The sequence below is a fragment of the Loxodonta africana genome, chromosome 13, assembly GCF_030014295.1.
Source record: "Loxodonta africana isolate mLoxAfr1 chromosome 13, mLoxAfr1.hap2, whole genome shotgun sequence".
NCBI classification, from domain to species: Eukaryota; Metazoa; Chordata; class Mammalia; order Proboscidea; family Elephantidae; genus Loxodonta; species Loxodonta africana.
In genome coordinates, this window is record NC_087354.1 from 56787612 (window position 1) to 56805457 (window position 17846).

General features: G+C 44.7%; 1 protein-coding gene across 2 annotated transcripts in view; it reads left to right on the forward strand.

Annotated features, from left to right (window-relative positions):
* Positions 1-16243, forward strand: part of MYO1E (myosin IE) — a 211818-nt gene extending 195575 nt beyond the window's left edge. Inside the window, exons 27-28 of one of the 2 annotated variants that reach the window (XM_023558297.2) lie at positions 11292-11461; positions 15156-16243. In XM_023558297.2, the coding sequence (XP_023414065.1) occupies positions 11292-11461; positions 15156-15232 (247 nt within the window). In that variant the 3' untranslated portion in view covers positions 15233-16243. Of the gene's footprint in view, positions 1-11291; positions 11462-15155 lie in introns of those variants that run through there. The other variant, XR_010317438.1, reaches the window with a different exon arrangement.
* Positions 16244-17846: the final 1603 nt, after the last annotated feature.

Consider the following 17846-nt stretch of genomic DNA (forward strand, 5'->3'; position numbering starts at 1 on the left):
CTGATTCAGACATTCAGTATTTACTGAGCCAGGTGCCTCCTTTGTGCCAGATGTGTGGCACATGGATCATTTCACTGGTTACCAGCTGTGCTACCTCATGCTTTTCACTTAATCATTCACTTTAATGTCCTTACCTGTATAGTAGGGATAATAATATAATTTTTAAAACCCACTCCTCAGGGTTTTCTTTCAGATTAAATAAGGGTTTTGTAAACTATAAAACACTATGTAACTTGAAAGTTCTTTTTTGTTTGTTTTAGCACTATTACTCATGTGCCTTGGCCTTCCATGGAAATTCTAATATTCTACTAGGATTGAAAGGTGGGAGTGGTCAGGCCCAGCGGCTTTATTCTCAAGAACTCTTGTTTCTGGCCTCACAGATCTCTGGGTTCCGTGAGGGGCTGAACTTCAGACTTTGCTGGCTTAATGGGGGAGCGAGCAGCCTAGGGAAGCCAAGACAGGGGAACCAGTCAGGGAGACTGCTCCCCACACACAAACACACATGTAATCACTGTGCCTATGGATGCACAACAGAGACCTTGCAAAAGAAACTAGGATTCATTTGGAAAATGGCTAAATAAAAGTCAAAAACTCTTTCTTATTCTGAATTATTCCGCAGTCTTTTTCTTAAACATCTTGTCTCAGTTACTGCATGCTGCAGTAACAAAAATACCACAGATGGATGGCTCTTACTAACAGAAGTTTATTTCCTCACAGCTCTGGAGGTTTAGAGTCCAAATCAGGGTGTTGGCCTCAGCCCCAAGTGTTCCTTTGCTCCTTGGGGTTCCTGGGCTTGTAAGCGATCCTTGCCTGTCATCTGCCTTCCCCCTTGTGTGTATCTCTAGGCCTGTTCTTATTTTTTTATAACTCAGAAGGGATCAGATTCCGGGTCTCCCCCACACTGGTATGACCTCATTAACACAACAAATGAAAACTCTATTTCCAAACAGCATCACATCCACAGGTACAAGGGCCAGGAATTCAACACATATTTTTGAGGGACACAATTCAATCCATAACCCATCCTTTGCTCCAGTCACCATATCAACTGACATCTCATTGAAAATGACAGGCACTACCAGGACTGAGGGAATTAATTAATAACCCCTCAGTTTAGAGAGCTTTGTTCTCAGAGATGTCATTTGGGGTCTTGATTCTTGCGGGTTCTTTTGGCACTTTGCAAGATTCAGCAGCAGTCCCTGAAGATGGAAATGTCCGCTGTGTCCTGACGTCTTTGTCTCCCCCAATCACTAGTGCGGCCCTCTCCTGGTCTGTCAGTTTTCACAAAGCAAACTGGACGCAGTGTGCTTGAATAATTTTAGTTGTTAGGTGCCGTCGAGTCGTTCCGATTCATAGCAACCCTATGCACAACAGAACAAAACACTGCCTGGTCCTGAGCCATCCTCACAATCGTTGCTATGCTTGAGCTCATCTCCGCAGCCACTGTGTCAGTCAATCCACCTCGCCAAGGGTCTACCTCCCTTCCGATGACCCTGTACTCTGCCAAGCATGATATCCTTCTCCAGGGAATGATCCCTCCTGACAGCATGTCCAAAGCATATAAGACGCAGTCTCGCCATCCTTGCCTCTAAGGAGCATTCTGGTTGTACTTCTTCCAAGACAGACTTGTTCATTCTTTTGGCAGTCCATGGTATATTCAATATTCTTCTCCAACACCACAATTCAAAGGCATCAATTCTTCGGTCTTCCTTATTCATTGTCCAGCTTTCACATGCATATGATGCGATTGAAAATACCATGGCTTGAGTGAGGTGCACCTTAGTCTTCAAGGAGACATCTTTGCTCTTCATCACTTTAAAGAGGTCCTTTGCAGCAGATTTGCCCAATGCAATGTGTCTTTTGATTTCTTGACTGCTGCTTCCATAGCTGTTGATTGTGGATCCAAGTAAAATGAAATCCTTGACAACTTCAATCTTTTCTCTGTTTATGATGATGTTGCTCATTGTTCCAGTTGTGAGGATTTTTGTTTTCTTTATGCTGAGGTGCAATCCATACTGAAGGCTGTGGTCTTTGATCTTCATTAGTAAGTGCTCCAAGTTCTCTTTACTTTCAGCAATCAAGGTTGTGTCATCTGCATAATGCAGGTTGTTAATGAGTCTTCCTTCAATCCTGATGCCCTGTTCTTCTTCATATAGTCCAGCTTCTCCTATTATTTGCTCAGCATACAGATTGAATAGATATGGTGAAAGAATACAACCCTGGCGCACACTTTTCCTGACCTTAAACCAATCAGTATCCCCTTGTTCTGTCCGAACAACTGCCTCTTCATCTATCTAAAGGTTCCTCAAGAGCACAATTAAGCTCTCTGGAATTCCCATTTTTCGCAGTGTTATCCATAGTTTGTTCTGATCCACACAGTCGAATGCCTTTGTATAGTCAATAAAACACAGGTAAACATCCTTCTGGTATTCTCTGCTTTCAGCCAGGATCCATCTGACATCAGCAATGATATCCCTGGTTCCATGTCCTCTTCTGAAACTGGCCTGAATTTCTGGCAGTTTCCTGTTGATATACTGCTGCAGCCACTTTTGAATGATCTTCAGGAAAATTTTGCTTGTGTGTGATATTAATGATATTGTTCTATAATTTCCACATTCGGTTGGATCACCTTTCTTGGGAATAGGCATAAATATGGATCTCTTCCAGTCAGTTGGCCAGGAAGCTCTCTTCCTTATTTCTTGGCATAGATGAGTGAGCACCTCTGGCGCTGCATCTGTTTGTTGAAATATCTCAATTGATATTCCATCAATTCCTGAAGCCTTATTTTTCGCCAATGCCTTCAGAGCAGCTTGGACTTCTTCCTTCAGCACCATTGGTTCCTGATCATATGCCACCTCTTGAAATGGTTGAATATCGACTAATTCTTTTTGGTATAATGACTTTGTGTATTCCTTCCATCTTCTTTTGATGCTTCCTGTGTTGTTTAGTATTTTCCCCATGGAATCCTTCACTATTGCAACTTGAGGCTTGAATTTTTTCTTCAGTTCTTTCAGCTTGAGAAATGCTGAGTGTGTTCTTCCCTTTTGGTTTTCTACCTCCAGCTCTTTGCACATGTCATTTTAATACTTTACTTTGTCTTCTCGAGAAGCCCTTTGAAATCTTCTCTTCAGTTCTTTTACTTCATGAATTCTTCCTTTTGCTTTAGCTGCTTGACGTTCATGAGCAAGTTTCAGAGTCTCCTCTGACATCCACGTTGGTCTTTTCTTTCTTTCCTGTCTTTTCAACCACCTCTTGCTTTCTTCATGTATGATATCCTTGATATCATTCCACAACTTGTCTGGTCTTCGGTCACTAGTGTTCAATGTGTCAAATCTATTCTTGAGATGGACTCTAAATTCAGGTGGGATATACTCAAGGTCATATTTTGGCTCTCGTGGACTTGCTCTGATTTTCATCTGTTTCAGCTTCAACTTGCAAATGAGCAATTGATGGTCTGTTCCACAGTCGGCCACCGGCCTTGTTCTGACTGGTGATATTGAGCTTTTCCATCGTCTCTTTCCACGGATGTAGTCAATTTGATTTCTGTGTGTTCCATCTGGCGAGGTCCATGTGTATAGTCGCCGTTTATGTTGGTGAAAGAAGGTATTTGTAATGAAGAAGTCATTGGTCTTGCAAAAATTTTATCATTCAATCTCCGACATTGTTTCTGTCACCAAGGCCATATTTTCCAACTACTGATCCTTCTTCTTTGTTTCCGACTTTTGCGTTCCAGTCACCAGTAATTATCCATGCATCTTGACTGTATGTTCGATCAATTTCAGACTGCAGCGCTGATAAAAATCTTCTATCTCTAGTGGTTGGTGTGTAAATATGAAGAATAGTCATATTAACTGGTCTTCCTTGTAGGTGTATGGATATTATCCTATCGCTGACAGTGTTGTACTTCAGGATAAATCTCGAAACGTTCTTTTCGATGATGACTGCAACACCATTCCTCTTCAAGTGTCGTTCCCAGCATAGTAGACTATATGATTGTCTGATTCAAAATGGCCAATACCAGTCCATTTCAGCTCACTAATGCCTAGGATACTGATGTTTATGAATTCTATTTCATTTTTGATGATTTCGAATTTTCCTAGATTCATACTTCGTACCTTCCAGGTTCCAATTATTAATGGATGTTTGCAGCTGTTTCTTCTCATTTTGAGTCGTGCCACATCAGCAAATGAAGGTTCCAAAAGCTTTACTCCATCTGTGTCATTAAGGTCAACTGTACTTTGAGGAGGCAGCTCCTCCCCAGTCATCTTTTCAGTGCCTTCCAACCTGGGGGGCTCATCTTCAGGCACTATATCAGACAATGTTCTGCTGCTATTCATAAGCTTTTCACTGGCTAATGCTTTTCAGAAGTAGACTGCAGGATCCTTCTTCCTAGTCTGTCTTAGTCTGGAAGCTAAGCTGAAACCTGTCCTCGATGGGTGACCCTGATGGTACCTGAATACCGGTGGCACAGCTTCCAGCATCACAGCAACATACAAGACCCCATAGTACGTACGACACACTGACAGAGTAATTAGGAAAGCTTATTTGCCTTTTGGGTTACATTGTGATTGCATCAGAGATCTAACTCTGGGCCCAGAAAAAAGAACCTATCCAAAAAGAGGCTGTTGTAGCTCAACTTCTTTGTGTGTTTATCATAGTAGGTAATAAACACAATAAAGTGGGGTGTACGAATTACCCTGAAATGGTGGCTCAAGTAGTAAAAACTAAATTACATCGTGTAAACGTTACTTATAAGGAAACACTGGACTTGCCTAGTGATGTGAGGTTTTATGACTACATGCGAATATATATAAAGCGAACTTTTATTACTGAAATGTCAACAGGCAAAATAAGTTTGTTATCTTGAGTCTGAAATTCTTGCTACAACCCCATTTTCCCACTGAAATTGTTTTTATAACACAGTTTTCATCATGTGAGGTTTCTTAGGAATGTAAATACCACAAAATATCAGAGAATCAGAATTATCTAAATCCCGCACGTCCATTACAAAACAAACGTAGGCAAAGCACTTTAAGAGGAAGATGGCTTTTCTGGGCTAGTGTGAAGCGTTGGTTGCTCAGTGGTAGAATTCTCACCTTCTGTGCCGGAGACCCAGTTTCGATTCCAGGCCAGTGCACCTCACGCGCAGCTACCACCCGTCTGTCGGCGGAGGCTTTCGTGTTGCTATGATGCTGAACAGGTTTCAGTGGAGCTTCCAGACTAAGACAGACCAGGAAGGAAGTCAGTGAAAATCCAGTGGATCACAGCGGTCTGATCTACAGCCATCACGGGGCTGGTGGAGATCAGGGCAGCGTTTTGTTCTGTTGTGCACGGGTCACCATGAGCTAGGGGCTGACTCAACAGCAGCCAGCAACCATGGTTCATCCCAGCACTGGCATGAGGGCAGTGGGTGCTGGTAAATGTTTAACAACTAGTTCTCTGGGAATAAAAAGACCTGAGATGCAGCTTTTGCTGGTTTCTGTGGTAAAATACTCTCATCACAGCCAATGGAGTAGTGGTTAAGAGCTAGCTACAGCTGCTAAGCAAAAAAAAAAGGTCAGCAGTTCAAATCCACCAGGCGCTCCTTGGAAATTCTATGGGGCAGTTCTGCTCTGTCCTGTAGGGTTGCTATGAGTTGGGATCGACTCAAAAGCAGTGGGTTTTTGGGTTTTTAACATGCCTACTGCCTAGTGCAAAATCACAGACCTGGTCTAGTACTTCCACCAAACATTTGCGACAGTCATAACCTCGAGAGCATAAACAGGAGTGAATGTAGTCAAATAATTAGGACGGGATGAGTTTGGGCACGCATTTGCTTTTAACATAATTTATTTAATTACAAGCTTATATAATGTAGTTTTTAATAACAGCTGTGTTTACCAGCTGGCTCACAAAATTCCTGAGAATTTAACAGCTGGCTCTTGCAAGCCAGACTCAGCCAGCTCCAGCAAGTGTGTGCGAGGGTCCTGTTTGTTATGTCTGTAATCCCATCTTCACTGGGTTTGACCGATCGCCTCTTGGCTGGGAGTGGAGAGCCAGGAGTGCCTCAAAGACCTCATTAATCAATTTCTGGCAGCTAGAACAAAGCCATTATTTCACCTAATTATTAATTACACAGGATCGCCATCTAGTGTCGCAAAGGAGATTATCAGGGTTGTTTTTTGTTTTGACTGTTTTGTTTTTTAAGGCTGTTTGAGCCTTTCTAACATCACGCCAGGCCCTGGGTGGTGCAAGTGGCTAACCACTCAACTACTAGCCAAAAGGTTGGTGGTTCAAAACCACCGAGAGGTTCCTTGAAAGACAGGCCTAGCGATCTGCTTCCAAAGTTCACAGCCTTGAAACCCCTGCGGAGCAGTTCTGTGCTGCACACGGGGAGTCGCTGTGAGTCGGGATCAACTTGACGGCAACTAACAACAACAGCATTAAGCCCAGAGAATGTATCTTCTTGCCGACTGTTCCAAGCGAGTTTCCTGGTCAACAGGTGGCCAGAAGTTGACGCTGTGATCCCTCCACCGGCGCAGACTCACCGTGTTCCTCAGGATATCTTACGGGAGGGATTCTGCTGAGAGCACTCTGTGACACTTCCTCAGAATTAGAAAGCACCTGGGCCAGCAGCTGAATCCTCGCATGATTTACAAAAGACACCGATCCCCAAGAGGTGGAGTGACTTGTCCAAGTCGCATGACAGCCTGGGCAGAGCAGGCCGTCAAACCCAGGACCCTTAAGCCAGTGCTCCTCCTGCTGAAGACTGTCATTTGGTCAGATTGAGGCCACACTGTGACTCTGGGCCTGGCGGAGTGGCTGGTGGCCACAGTGGTGAGGACAAGCAGGTCCAGTCCCGCCCCCCATGGGGCCTACTATCATAATGGAAAAAGGAGATGACCAAATGCTACAGAACCTACCCCTGGTCTGAAAGAGGCAGCGAGAGGGTACAGCAGGGGCTGCCCATGTTTGAGTAGGCCGTGATGGAAATGAGGTCCAAAGGCTCTGCAGGACTCAGCAGTGCTGGCTGGGGACCGAGGACAGGTCATGGGCGCATAGCCAGACCTGGGAAGCGGAAATGGTGCGGCTGGAGCTCTGGGCCCTTACACACCTGCCATCGTGGTCAGCCAATGATGAAACCAGCCACAAATCCCGGGAACCCGTGAGTCATTCACAGGGGTGTCCTGAGGGTTACATGAAGCAAGGCCTATGGAAAGGCCTAGCACAGTGCCCACCCTGAACAGGCGCGACCCGGGAGTCTGTACTTCACACAGCTACAGGCGGGGGCTCCCAGAAGACAGCCCATCCGTCACTGTCACAGGAACCGTGGAGATACGTTGAGATGTGAGAATGAGGCAGCGTGATCTGGGAGAAGGAGAGCTTTGCCATGTCCGTCACTCACTTGGGAAGACACTGACCTGTTGAAGCAGCTGTACCCTTTCCTGGTAATGGAGGACATTTAATCAGGAAAGAGCCAGATGATGGTGACCCCATGTGGCCTGAACAGAACCTCCCCAATGTGGAACCTCAGAGCCGGCCTCTCCCCGACCCAGCGACCCATTCCCGCCTCGTGCCCGGCTCTGGGCAGATGCACTCCCCCAGTCTGTACTCTGCTCCCAGCAAACATCACCCACCTTAGACTGCCCTGGACTCACCTGTGTCCCTCAGTGCACCTGTGAAACCCTCTTGGCCGAGGGAGACATGGTCAAGAGGCTTACACTGCCCCTGGGAGCCAGCACGGGGCAGTTGTTCAGGGCCTGGGTTTACACGATCCATGATCGTGGGATATCTTTCCATTTATGCAGGCCTTTAACTTCTCCCAAGGATACTTTGTCATTTTTCATGTACTGGCCTTACACTTCTTTTGTTAAATTTGGTAAGTATTTTATTGCTTTTGATGCTATTGTGAATGGAATTATTTTCTTAACTGCATTTTCCAGTTGTTTATGGTGAGTGCGTAGAAAATTAGTGGGTTTTTGCATATTGATCTTGTGTCCTACAATCTTTCTGAACTCATTAATTAGTTCTGATAGTTTTTAGTGCGTTTCTTAGCATTTTCTATATGCAAGATCATCTCATTTTCAAATAGAAATGTTCTTACTTTTTCTTTTTCCATTTGGATGCCTTTTATGCCTTTCTCTTCCCTGATTGCCCTGGCTGGCACCTCCAACACAGCGTTAAATGAAGTGGTGAGGGTAGGCGTTCTTGTTTTGTTCCTGATCTCAGGGGAAGCTTTGTGTCTTTCACCAGTAAATACGATATCAGCTAGGAGAATGCGGACAGGGTCCCTAACCTCAACCAGGGCTGAGGGCGTCCATGAAGAAGCCAGGTGCCCAGGTGGCTGTGGCTGTGACAGGACATGAGGCTGGGAGGTGAGCAGGGGGCGTGTTTGTCAGGGACTCTGTGGCCTCAGCAAGGATTTTGCTCCTTTTCCCAAGAGCAGAGAGAAGCTGTTGGAAGGAATTTCAGGTGGAGGGTGGGGCGACCTAATAAAAGCTGAGCCAGTATGGTTGGTGGTCAGAGGGCCTGGAGCGGAGGCAGGTGGCGGGAAACACATGAAGGAGGAGGACAAGACCAGGCTTAGTCACAGCTGGAGGCAGATAGGCCCAAGAGGGAGGTGGGGACTCCTGGGATGGCGGTCTGAGTGGTAGGGCAGACAGTCCTGCCTTTGTGGGGAGGATTCTGCCGACCTCTTCTTCCCACTGCTGGGCCTCACTGAGCCCTGCGGGGAGGAGGGGGAGGTGGTGCCTAACCCCCACGCTCTTGGGCTCCCAGGCCCCGCCATCCTGTGCTGATGATGATAGGGTAGGGTTTTCCCCTGGACATAAAACCAGGTCAGTTGCTGTTGAGTTCACCCCAACTCATGGCAACTTCATGTGCGTCAGTGCAGAACTGTGTTCTGTAGGGATTTCAGTGGCTGAACTTCAGAAGTAGATCTCCAGCTCTTTCTTCCAAGGTGCCTCTGGGTGGACTCAAACCTCCAGCATTTTGGTTAGCGGCTGAGTGCATTAATGATTTGCAGCGTCCCTGTACATAAAAAATAACGGAGGCTAAATTTCCATCTACGAGTATTTGGAGAGAGAGAGAGTGTGTGTGTGTGTGTGTGGGTGTATACACAGGCACACGCACAGGGGTGCACTGCCAACTCTGCTTCATGTAACTTCCAGACCAGAGACTTTCCTCCCCACCCCACCCCACCCCCGCCCCCGGGGTGTTCTGATCACACCCCCACCCTCTCCTTTCATTTCCTTGTTGCTGGGAACTCAGAAATCAGATGACTTCTGGTATTCAGGCTAATGGCGTTGATTATCCAAACGCTGACACGTTCCCAGTATATAGGTTGCTTAATTAAAAGTCTGCTTGCCCAGCCGGCTTTCAAAGACGAAACCACTTCTTGAGCAGAGAATAGGGACTTCCAAAAGATACTAGACAGGAAATGATGTCATGGTAATGGTCTATAAGACACCTTTTCTCTTAGATAAAAGGAGCAGAGCTTGAGTAGCCTTGGGGATCACTGCCTTCCATGCAGGGGAGCCCTAGGCTATACCCAAGGATTCGCGCCCTTGTCGGGGAGAGTCCTGACCCCCAGCTTTCCCCTCGAGGTCTGATTGCTCGTCAGCACCGAGCTAGCATCTCATCATACAGCTGACTTTGCGATCTCTGAGCGGGAGCAAGGGCCTCAGCAGAGACAGTAGGCTGTGGCCTCTGGGAGCACAGCTCAAAGCTGGGTGTGCTTTTCATTCCAGAGCTCAGGCCAGAGGAAGGACCCTCCCGTTTCCTACTTCCTCCTGTGGCTTTAAACAGACATGGCCAGACCTAAAAGCCAGCGGGCTGTGTCGGGTCATAGTCCAGCCCCTCTTAAAAGAAATCTTAAGTTTCTTTTATTAGCTATGAATGTCTGCTTTCCTTTGGCTTGTTGTTAAGCAAAGCAGAAGAAGCAGTGTTTTTCTGTATTTCCCTTTTTTTCTTTTTTGCTAAATGAATTTAATGAAGATCCTTAGTAAATAATTATTTCAGATGTAAGTTTAAAGAGCTCATTCAGTAGAAATGAGTTACAGTTGTCTGCCTCTGCCAGTGTGCGGTGGCTTGAGGCAGCACAGAACGTAAAAAGAATAAACTTGAAAGCGAGAAGACCTGGGTTAGGGTCCTGGTTCTGGAGACATTTTTGACTGGGGCAGGGGGTGCCACTGCCATATGTGGGTGGAAGCGAGAGATGCTGCTGAATGTCCTACAGTGAATAGGACAGCCCCCAACAAAGAGTTACGCTGCCCACGGCACTAACAGCGCAGACGTGAGAAGCTCTGCTCTAGGTAGACCCTTGCACAAGAATATCCACAGCAACCTTTTTTCGTAATAGTGGAAAACTGGAATCCCCAAGTAGCCATCCATAGTGGCCTGGATAAGCAACTTGTGACGTCAATACAATGGAATTGTTTAAAGACACGAGAATGAGCTCCTGCTGTATGCGTCCACACGGGTACATCTCAGAACTGCAGAGTGGGTGACAGAAGACTACGTAGTGTGGTTCCTTTTATGTAGTTTAGAAAAACAGGCAAACTCAGTGTATTGTTTAGGAATATTTACACGTGTGGTAAAGCTATAAAGGAAAGTAGGACATTATTAACACAAAATGCGGGGTAGTGGTGGTTTCTGGCGGGAAATACAAACGGGGAGAGGTGGCTTCAGGCTTCTGTGGCACTGGCAGAAGTTCTACTTCCAAAGCTGGGGGTTTATTTGTACACACACACACATCCTTTATAAACTTTTGTATGAATTTGTGTCTTTTCTACATTTCCTTCTATGCAGTGGAAATGACAATAATGACAGCAGTTAAGTGTTTATTAAAGGAGCCCTGGTGGCACAATGGTTAAGTGTTCAAGCCACTAACTGGAAGGTCGGCAGTTTGAACCCATCCAGTGGCTCCCTAAGAGAAAGACCCGAAAACCTGCTTCTGTAAAGATTACAGCCAAGAAAGCCCTTTGGGGCAGTTCTATTCTGTCACGTGGGGTCACCATGAGTTGGAATTGACTTGACGGTACCCAACAACCACAGCATTTATTAAGCGCTATGAGTCAGGATTGACTCGATGGCAACTAACAACAACGTGTGCTTTTACAATGACTTTGTCAGGGAGGGTATTTTTGTTCTTGGAGAAAATTTAGGGAGTGAATCCTGGGCCACTAGCTGCCAAGGGTGGAGCTGGATTTGAACTTGAGTGGGCTGATGCTGGCCCCGAGCTCCTAAACACCACTCAGTGCTGCTGCCTCCCACTGGTTCCCATGTCTCATCCATCTCCCTTCTCTCCACAGTGTCCGGAGACAAACGACCAGTCGGCCTCCCCCAGCAGGGGGCAGACCCAAGCCCCAGCCCAAGCCTAAGCCTCAGGTGCCCCAGTGCAAGGCTCTGTATGCCTATGATGCTCAGGACACAGATGAACTCAGCTTCAATGCCAATGATATTATCGATATTATCAAAGAAGGTAAGCATGTGGCTAGATGACTGGGACACCCTCCCAAAGGGCACACAATAGCTTTCTTATAAGAACTAGTTCAAATGTGACTTCATGAGCTCCTCTAACTGAACTTTGCAGAGGTAGGCTTCAGTCTCAGTTTGATCAGGGCTCCAGCTTCATTTTTTATTGCTTCTATCAGCTCTGACCTCTTCTTCGTATCTGCTTCCTCTTCATGCTGTTTTACCTCATGGTAGCAAAATGGCTGCAGCAATATCAGACAAACAGACCAAAGCGTGTCTGAAATCTGCCTTATCTCTGAAACGTCCTCTTTTGCCATTGGACAAAAGCCTTAGGTTTTACTCTGATTGGGCCAAATTAGGTTATGTGCCCATCCCTGAGCCAAGCTCTGTGTCAAGATAGTCAATGTACCCTGACTGTTTTAGATCTGGCAGTGACTACCCTGGGGAAGGGGTGACTCTATCTCACCCAAACTTCATGGCCTCCACACAATGGAGGTAGATGGAATGGGAGCTGAGGAAGCAGCCCACAATACCCATTATAAAATGGCAAGTAGGGATAAAAGTGCTTCACAGGCTTGGCTGAGTACTTTTTTAATTTGGTAGGGAAGATAAATTAGAATATAATGAGGTTATATTTTTTTAAAATGTCAAACATATGTGCTTATGGAAGCATAAAAACAAAGATAAACTCCTGCCTTAGGTGTTAGAAAAACCAGCATGGTGGGAATGCCATTTGTGGTGGGAGAAGGGGGCGGGGGGTAGATAGGAGGAGAGACAGCAAGCAGAGCCTAGAAGGAACAGGTCATTTTAGGAAAACGAGCGGACCCTCCGCCAAGGTGCAGGATCCCCAGGGAGATGTTGTGGGAGGTCAAGCTAGAAGCGGCCTGGTCTTGGAGGGCCCTGAGCATCAGGCTCAAGAGAACTGGTAAAGACAGTGGGGAGCCGTGGAGGTAAGGACCATAGAGCAAGGACAGCATGAGTGGACAGTGGTTCTCGGCAAGTTCAGCTTTCTGGAAGAGATGGCCAAGCCACCATCCGAAGTACAGCAATTGGTCTGTCTTTGCTGGAGTGACAGAGCAAGGAGAGTGAGGACGAGGAAGAGGAGATGGAATGTGTGGCTATTCACCTCCATGGAAAGGGGGGTGAGGATGGTTGCACAACTTGAAGAATGTGGTCTATGTCACTGAATTGTACATGCAGAAACTGTTGAGTGGGTGTATGTTCTCCTGCATATATTTTCAGCAACAAAAAATAAATTATTAAAAAAAAGATAATTCCTAGAACTGTGCTTTTAGCAGGTTCCCTCGTCATGTGAGTCTGCCCCGAGGAGAATTCTGGGTCCCTGCACCAAGCCTTTCTAAATGGCCTCTGAGTCTTATTTTTATCTCGTTTAACCATTTAGTTTTCTACAAGTTTTATCATTTTAAGCCATTTAACATCATCCTTCTTCAAAGGTGTGAGAATAAAAACGAGTGTTGAAAATAAACTTTACTGAACAAAAAATAGGATTTTTATCATCAACCTTGTTCAGCAAAAATATTGGAAATGGGCTGGTAATGGGGTTGGCTAAATAAGCTTGTTGTATCCATTTGGTGGACTTTGATGTAAAGTTTTTTTATTAAAAATAATGAGGCATGTTGTCTAAAGGGTACAGTGTTTCTGTTTGAGATGATTAAAAACAGATGATCCGGAACTAGCTAGTGCTGAAGGTTACACAACAGTGTACGTGTACACGCAAATGGGTAAAATGGCCAGTTTGATGTTGTGTATATTCTACCACAATTTTAAAAATGGCAAATGTGAGACAGAATAGATTATAACTTAAAAAAAAAAAAATCCAAAAATTAGTGTATTTACTGACATGGAAAGGTATTCATGAAGAAAAGGAAAAAGTTTGCCTATAGATTGTGGAGTATAGTTTTGTTTTGTAAAAATATAAATACATAGAGCTGTATGTGTGTATGCATATACTCACATATGTACATGGGAATATATTAATATAAAGGAGTTCTAGGAAATGTTAAAAGTGGCCACCCTTGAGTATTGAATTTACAAGTCAGTATTACTTTTCGTTTCTCAGTATTTTCACATTTTCCTAGAAATAGCATGCACTACCTGTTTTTTTTTTTTTTTACCAGGTATAATTAAAACACTTACATATTTGTGTAAAATGTGGAGTCCTAGAAGTTATCAAACATGCTGGCTATAATTTAAGCAGTGTGGTATGAGTGCAGGAATATATGTCTAGATAAACGAAAATAGAACAGAATCCAGAAACAGACCTATGTATATATAGACACTTAATATATGATAAATGTGACCTTTGAAATCAGAGGAAAAAGAAAACTACTTTTCATTTTGAAAAGAAAATAAAATCGATCTCTACCTCATATACAAAATAAATACCAGGTAAATGAAATATCTAAAAATAACTGAATCATATTCTTGAAAGGAAACCCATAATATTATATTAATCTTTGGATGAGAAAAGCCTTCCTTATGCAAAACATAAAAAACCATACAGGATCGAAACTCATTAAAAGGTGCAGTTGAAATCTTCTTCTGCATGGTGAAAAGCCAAAGGAGCAGACAGATGAGGAGAAAATATTTTACACGTGTAATTAGCTCCTTGCCATGAATAACAAGAAGACATACAGTCCAGTCCAGCAGTGGGCAAAAGGCTACTGAGGCAATGCAAAGAAAAACCTCCCTAATAATCAGTGTGACACGAAGTAAGCCATGTCACCTCTTATGATGCTGGCAAAGAATAAACCAAACCCTCGGAGCCAGATGGTTTTCAGAAATGGGAGCAGTTAAGAAGTTCCTAACAGTGTATATATCACATATTATGTAACAGCCCCTATGCGTGTTTACGCTCAGAGGGTGGAGGCACCATAAACAAACATCAGTTCAGGTCAAGTTCTGTCACCAAATGTGTTACGGAAAACTTTTCATTTTTAGGACTTCTGGATTTCATAATTGCAAGTAAGAGTGTGGACTATACTACCCACGGTTGGTCAGGGAAACGGGGGCTTGTCCTCACTGTGTACTGTCGGATGGTCTTTGGGGGAGGACATTTAGCATTATTTCACAAAGTTTTAAAAGCCCCATGTCAAAACAACTACTTCAGGTTTACACTTCTCCCCTTACACCAAGATAAATTCCAAATAGATCAAATATTTAAATCTATAAAATGAACGGGACATATTAAAAGTGTAGGAGAGTTTTCTTTTTTTAATAGTATCAGAGTGGGAAAGGATTTCTAAAAATGACAGAAACCAAAAGGCCATAACAAATCAGTTGATTCAACTAATTAATTATTAAAACATCATGGACAGAGTTAATGAAGATGCAGAAGAGGCACTGACAGCTCCCAACAGAAAGAGGCAAAGGATATGAACAGGAGAACCACTAGCCCTCGAAAGAGCACGTGCCTCTGCTCCGATGCCGGGCAGCTCAGCCAGTCAGCTCCTCATGTCTGCACGGCAGGTTCTTCCTGGAGGGAGATCTGAATGACCCGTCTGCCATAGGGAAGGGGTTACTTTTTACAGCAAATGTTTTCAGTGAAAATAAAATGAAATTTTTAAAGAATGAGGATGGTGCCAAATCTCTTTTGGCTGTGAAATAGGGCCATGGGAGCAGGATGTGTTTGGAGCAGAACAGCCTTAGCTTCCATGTTCACCATCTCTGTCTCCCTGCAGATCCTTCTGGCTGGTGGACGGGTCGGTTGCGAGGCAAGCAGGGCCTGTTCCCCAACAACTACGTGACCAAGATCTGAGGCACACAGAGGCGCTGATGCACCGGGCAAAGGAGCTCCAGGCTCAGACAGGGGAGGGGACATTTGGGGGCTCCCCTTCTGATCCACCGCAAGTAATAGCTTCTCCAAGGCCTGGAGTTATTCCACACCTTCTCTGTGAAGGACACCGACAAGGCTGGGTGGGCGTGGGGAATGTCACTCCATAAATGATCCTAAAAGGTTGACTGTTCCTAGGAACCCAGGAGAGCAAAACCACCACCCGCCAAGATTTATTTATTGTATTTAAGCCTGGTGAGAGGATGAACGAGGGCCACTCAGACTTGTTGGCTTCTAGCGAGTCAGCAACCTCCAGGCCCAGGGAAAGGCGTGGGGGTGGGGGGGAGGCCGCTGACAAGTGCCTTTAGCTGAAGAGCACATTTCTTATGTCCTTCTTTTCCTTCCCTGACACATTCCTCTCTGTCAGCTGCCTTCAGGGAGGACCCTCGCTCTGCAGGCATGGCTCATCGAGGGGGCACTTCCTGTGAAATGCCAAGGGCAGGCACGGCCTGCTGAGCCCCCAGATGCAGAGAGCGCTGGTTTACTCCTTGTCAGGATCATCAGGGGCTGCCGGGCTGGGGGCTGGGCTGTCAGCCTTGTTTTCTCGGGGTCTTCAACTGGAATGTGGCTGGCCCATGTTTGTTTTGTTTTTAATGCTGTACCTATTCCAAGAAGGATCTCTTTTTTTTTTTTCCCGAGCTGTACATTTATAAAAACAGATCATATACTGTATATACAAAAATCTCAAGATGGTAGAAACATGTATGAATGTACTAAGTAGTATTCCACTGTACTTATTCATAAGGTAGGTTTTATTACAAGACTCACAGCAGGTACTTACAAATGTGCACTATTTCTGTTCAGCTATAGAATCAGTGTTACTGCTTCCTAGCTCAGCCCCTGCAAACCCTTCTCAGCTCTTGCCTGTTAGGTAATTTTCCTCTGCCCCCCTCTGGGTCCCTCTCTCCTAAATAAATAAAGGAATTTGTGAACTGCCTTGTTCCTCCATGACGTTTATTGCAGTAATAGGGAAAAGTTGGAAACTATGTAAGGTCCACAATACAGTTTGTAGTACGCTGTAACTTCTCTACCTCTCCTCCCAGCTGCCACAGGTTACTGGAAAATTAGGATTTGACCAGCATACACCTGAGTATTCCCAAATCCCTGGAAAAAAATTATTGGATTACATACAAGAAAAAAAAGAAAATATATATATATATATATATCCAACTTGGGAACAAAGACAAACCATTTCATTTTCCTGTGTTTTATACCTCAAGAATAGAGAGGAGACTTCATTGCAATAACTATAAAAAATAGTGTTTAACATATACTTCAGTTCCATCTGATGACTAGTTAAATTAAAAGATGGAGAAAAATAAAGCCATGATATGATAAAACAAGGAAACTAATAGTCTCTTTGTTTTACAAAGTCCTTTCACCTTCCCGGACTTATTGAAAGTGGAAGGAAGAAAGAACAGGAATTCAGACTGAGGAGTCTCCTTCTCCGCCCTGGATCCTACCCCCTCAGCACCCAGGTGCTTTCTCAAGGGATGAGCATGAGATCCCCTCTCCTTGCAACACAACCCCCTGGCTGGCTACCATGGGCTCCCCCCATCACCTCCTAAGTCATTCCTGGCAGATTTTAACTTAATGATGGAATTTGGACTTTTGTGTAACTGGCAATCGTCAGGCTTTGGGTGACAACACAGGAACCAATTTAAACATCCCCACAAGCAGCAGGTAGAATGCAAATCCTGAAGTTCACAGATAAAACCCTGCCCTGCACTCTGTGCCAGGCATCAGGTGGCGTTCATGTTGTTGAATAGGTGAGAGAATTCACGTTTATGCAGGGAGAAGGCTTAGATCCAAGTGGCAATGCCGAAATTCTGGAATTGTCCATTAAAAATAAAAATTTGGAGATACACATTGCAGCGACTGCAACAATGGGCTCAAACATAGCAACAATTAGGTTATTGTGAGGATGGCACAGGAGTGGGCAGCTTTCTGTTCTGTTGTGCATAGGGTTGCTATGAGTTGGAATTGACTCCACACCTAACAACAACATTCTGAAACTTATCACTGTGTATATAGAGATTGTAAATGGGGCTACTGAAAAAAAAAAAAAATCTGTAGTAGATTTTTTTTTTCCTTTTATCCCCTAATTAAAAAATGCATTTTTCTCCTTCTGGGGCCTTAAAAGTCATTAACTTGGCTTTCCTCTAGCCCCTGGATCTAGCCAGGCATGTCATTTGTTCACTGCTCCATGGGAGAACATGAAGAAGATTGTGGGGGCCATTCCTGCCTTCTGGGATCAGAACTTGCCATTGTGTTTGGGATGAGGGGTGTTCACCTGCACACACAATCCATACGCATAGCAGTATAAAGAAGCAGCAGATCAGCCAAAGGTTTAAAGTCACCAAGAATCAAGTGAGCCAGCTTGAACAGGGACCCTAGGGCACAGGTGTTCAAACCTTAGTTGTAGGTCAGCAGTTCTGAAACTCTGTGGCCTCAGAACCCCTTTACAGTAACTCTGAGAACCCCACAGAACTTGGCTTATGTTGTTTATATACCCATTGCCGTCGAGTCAATTCCAACT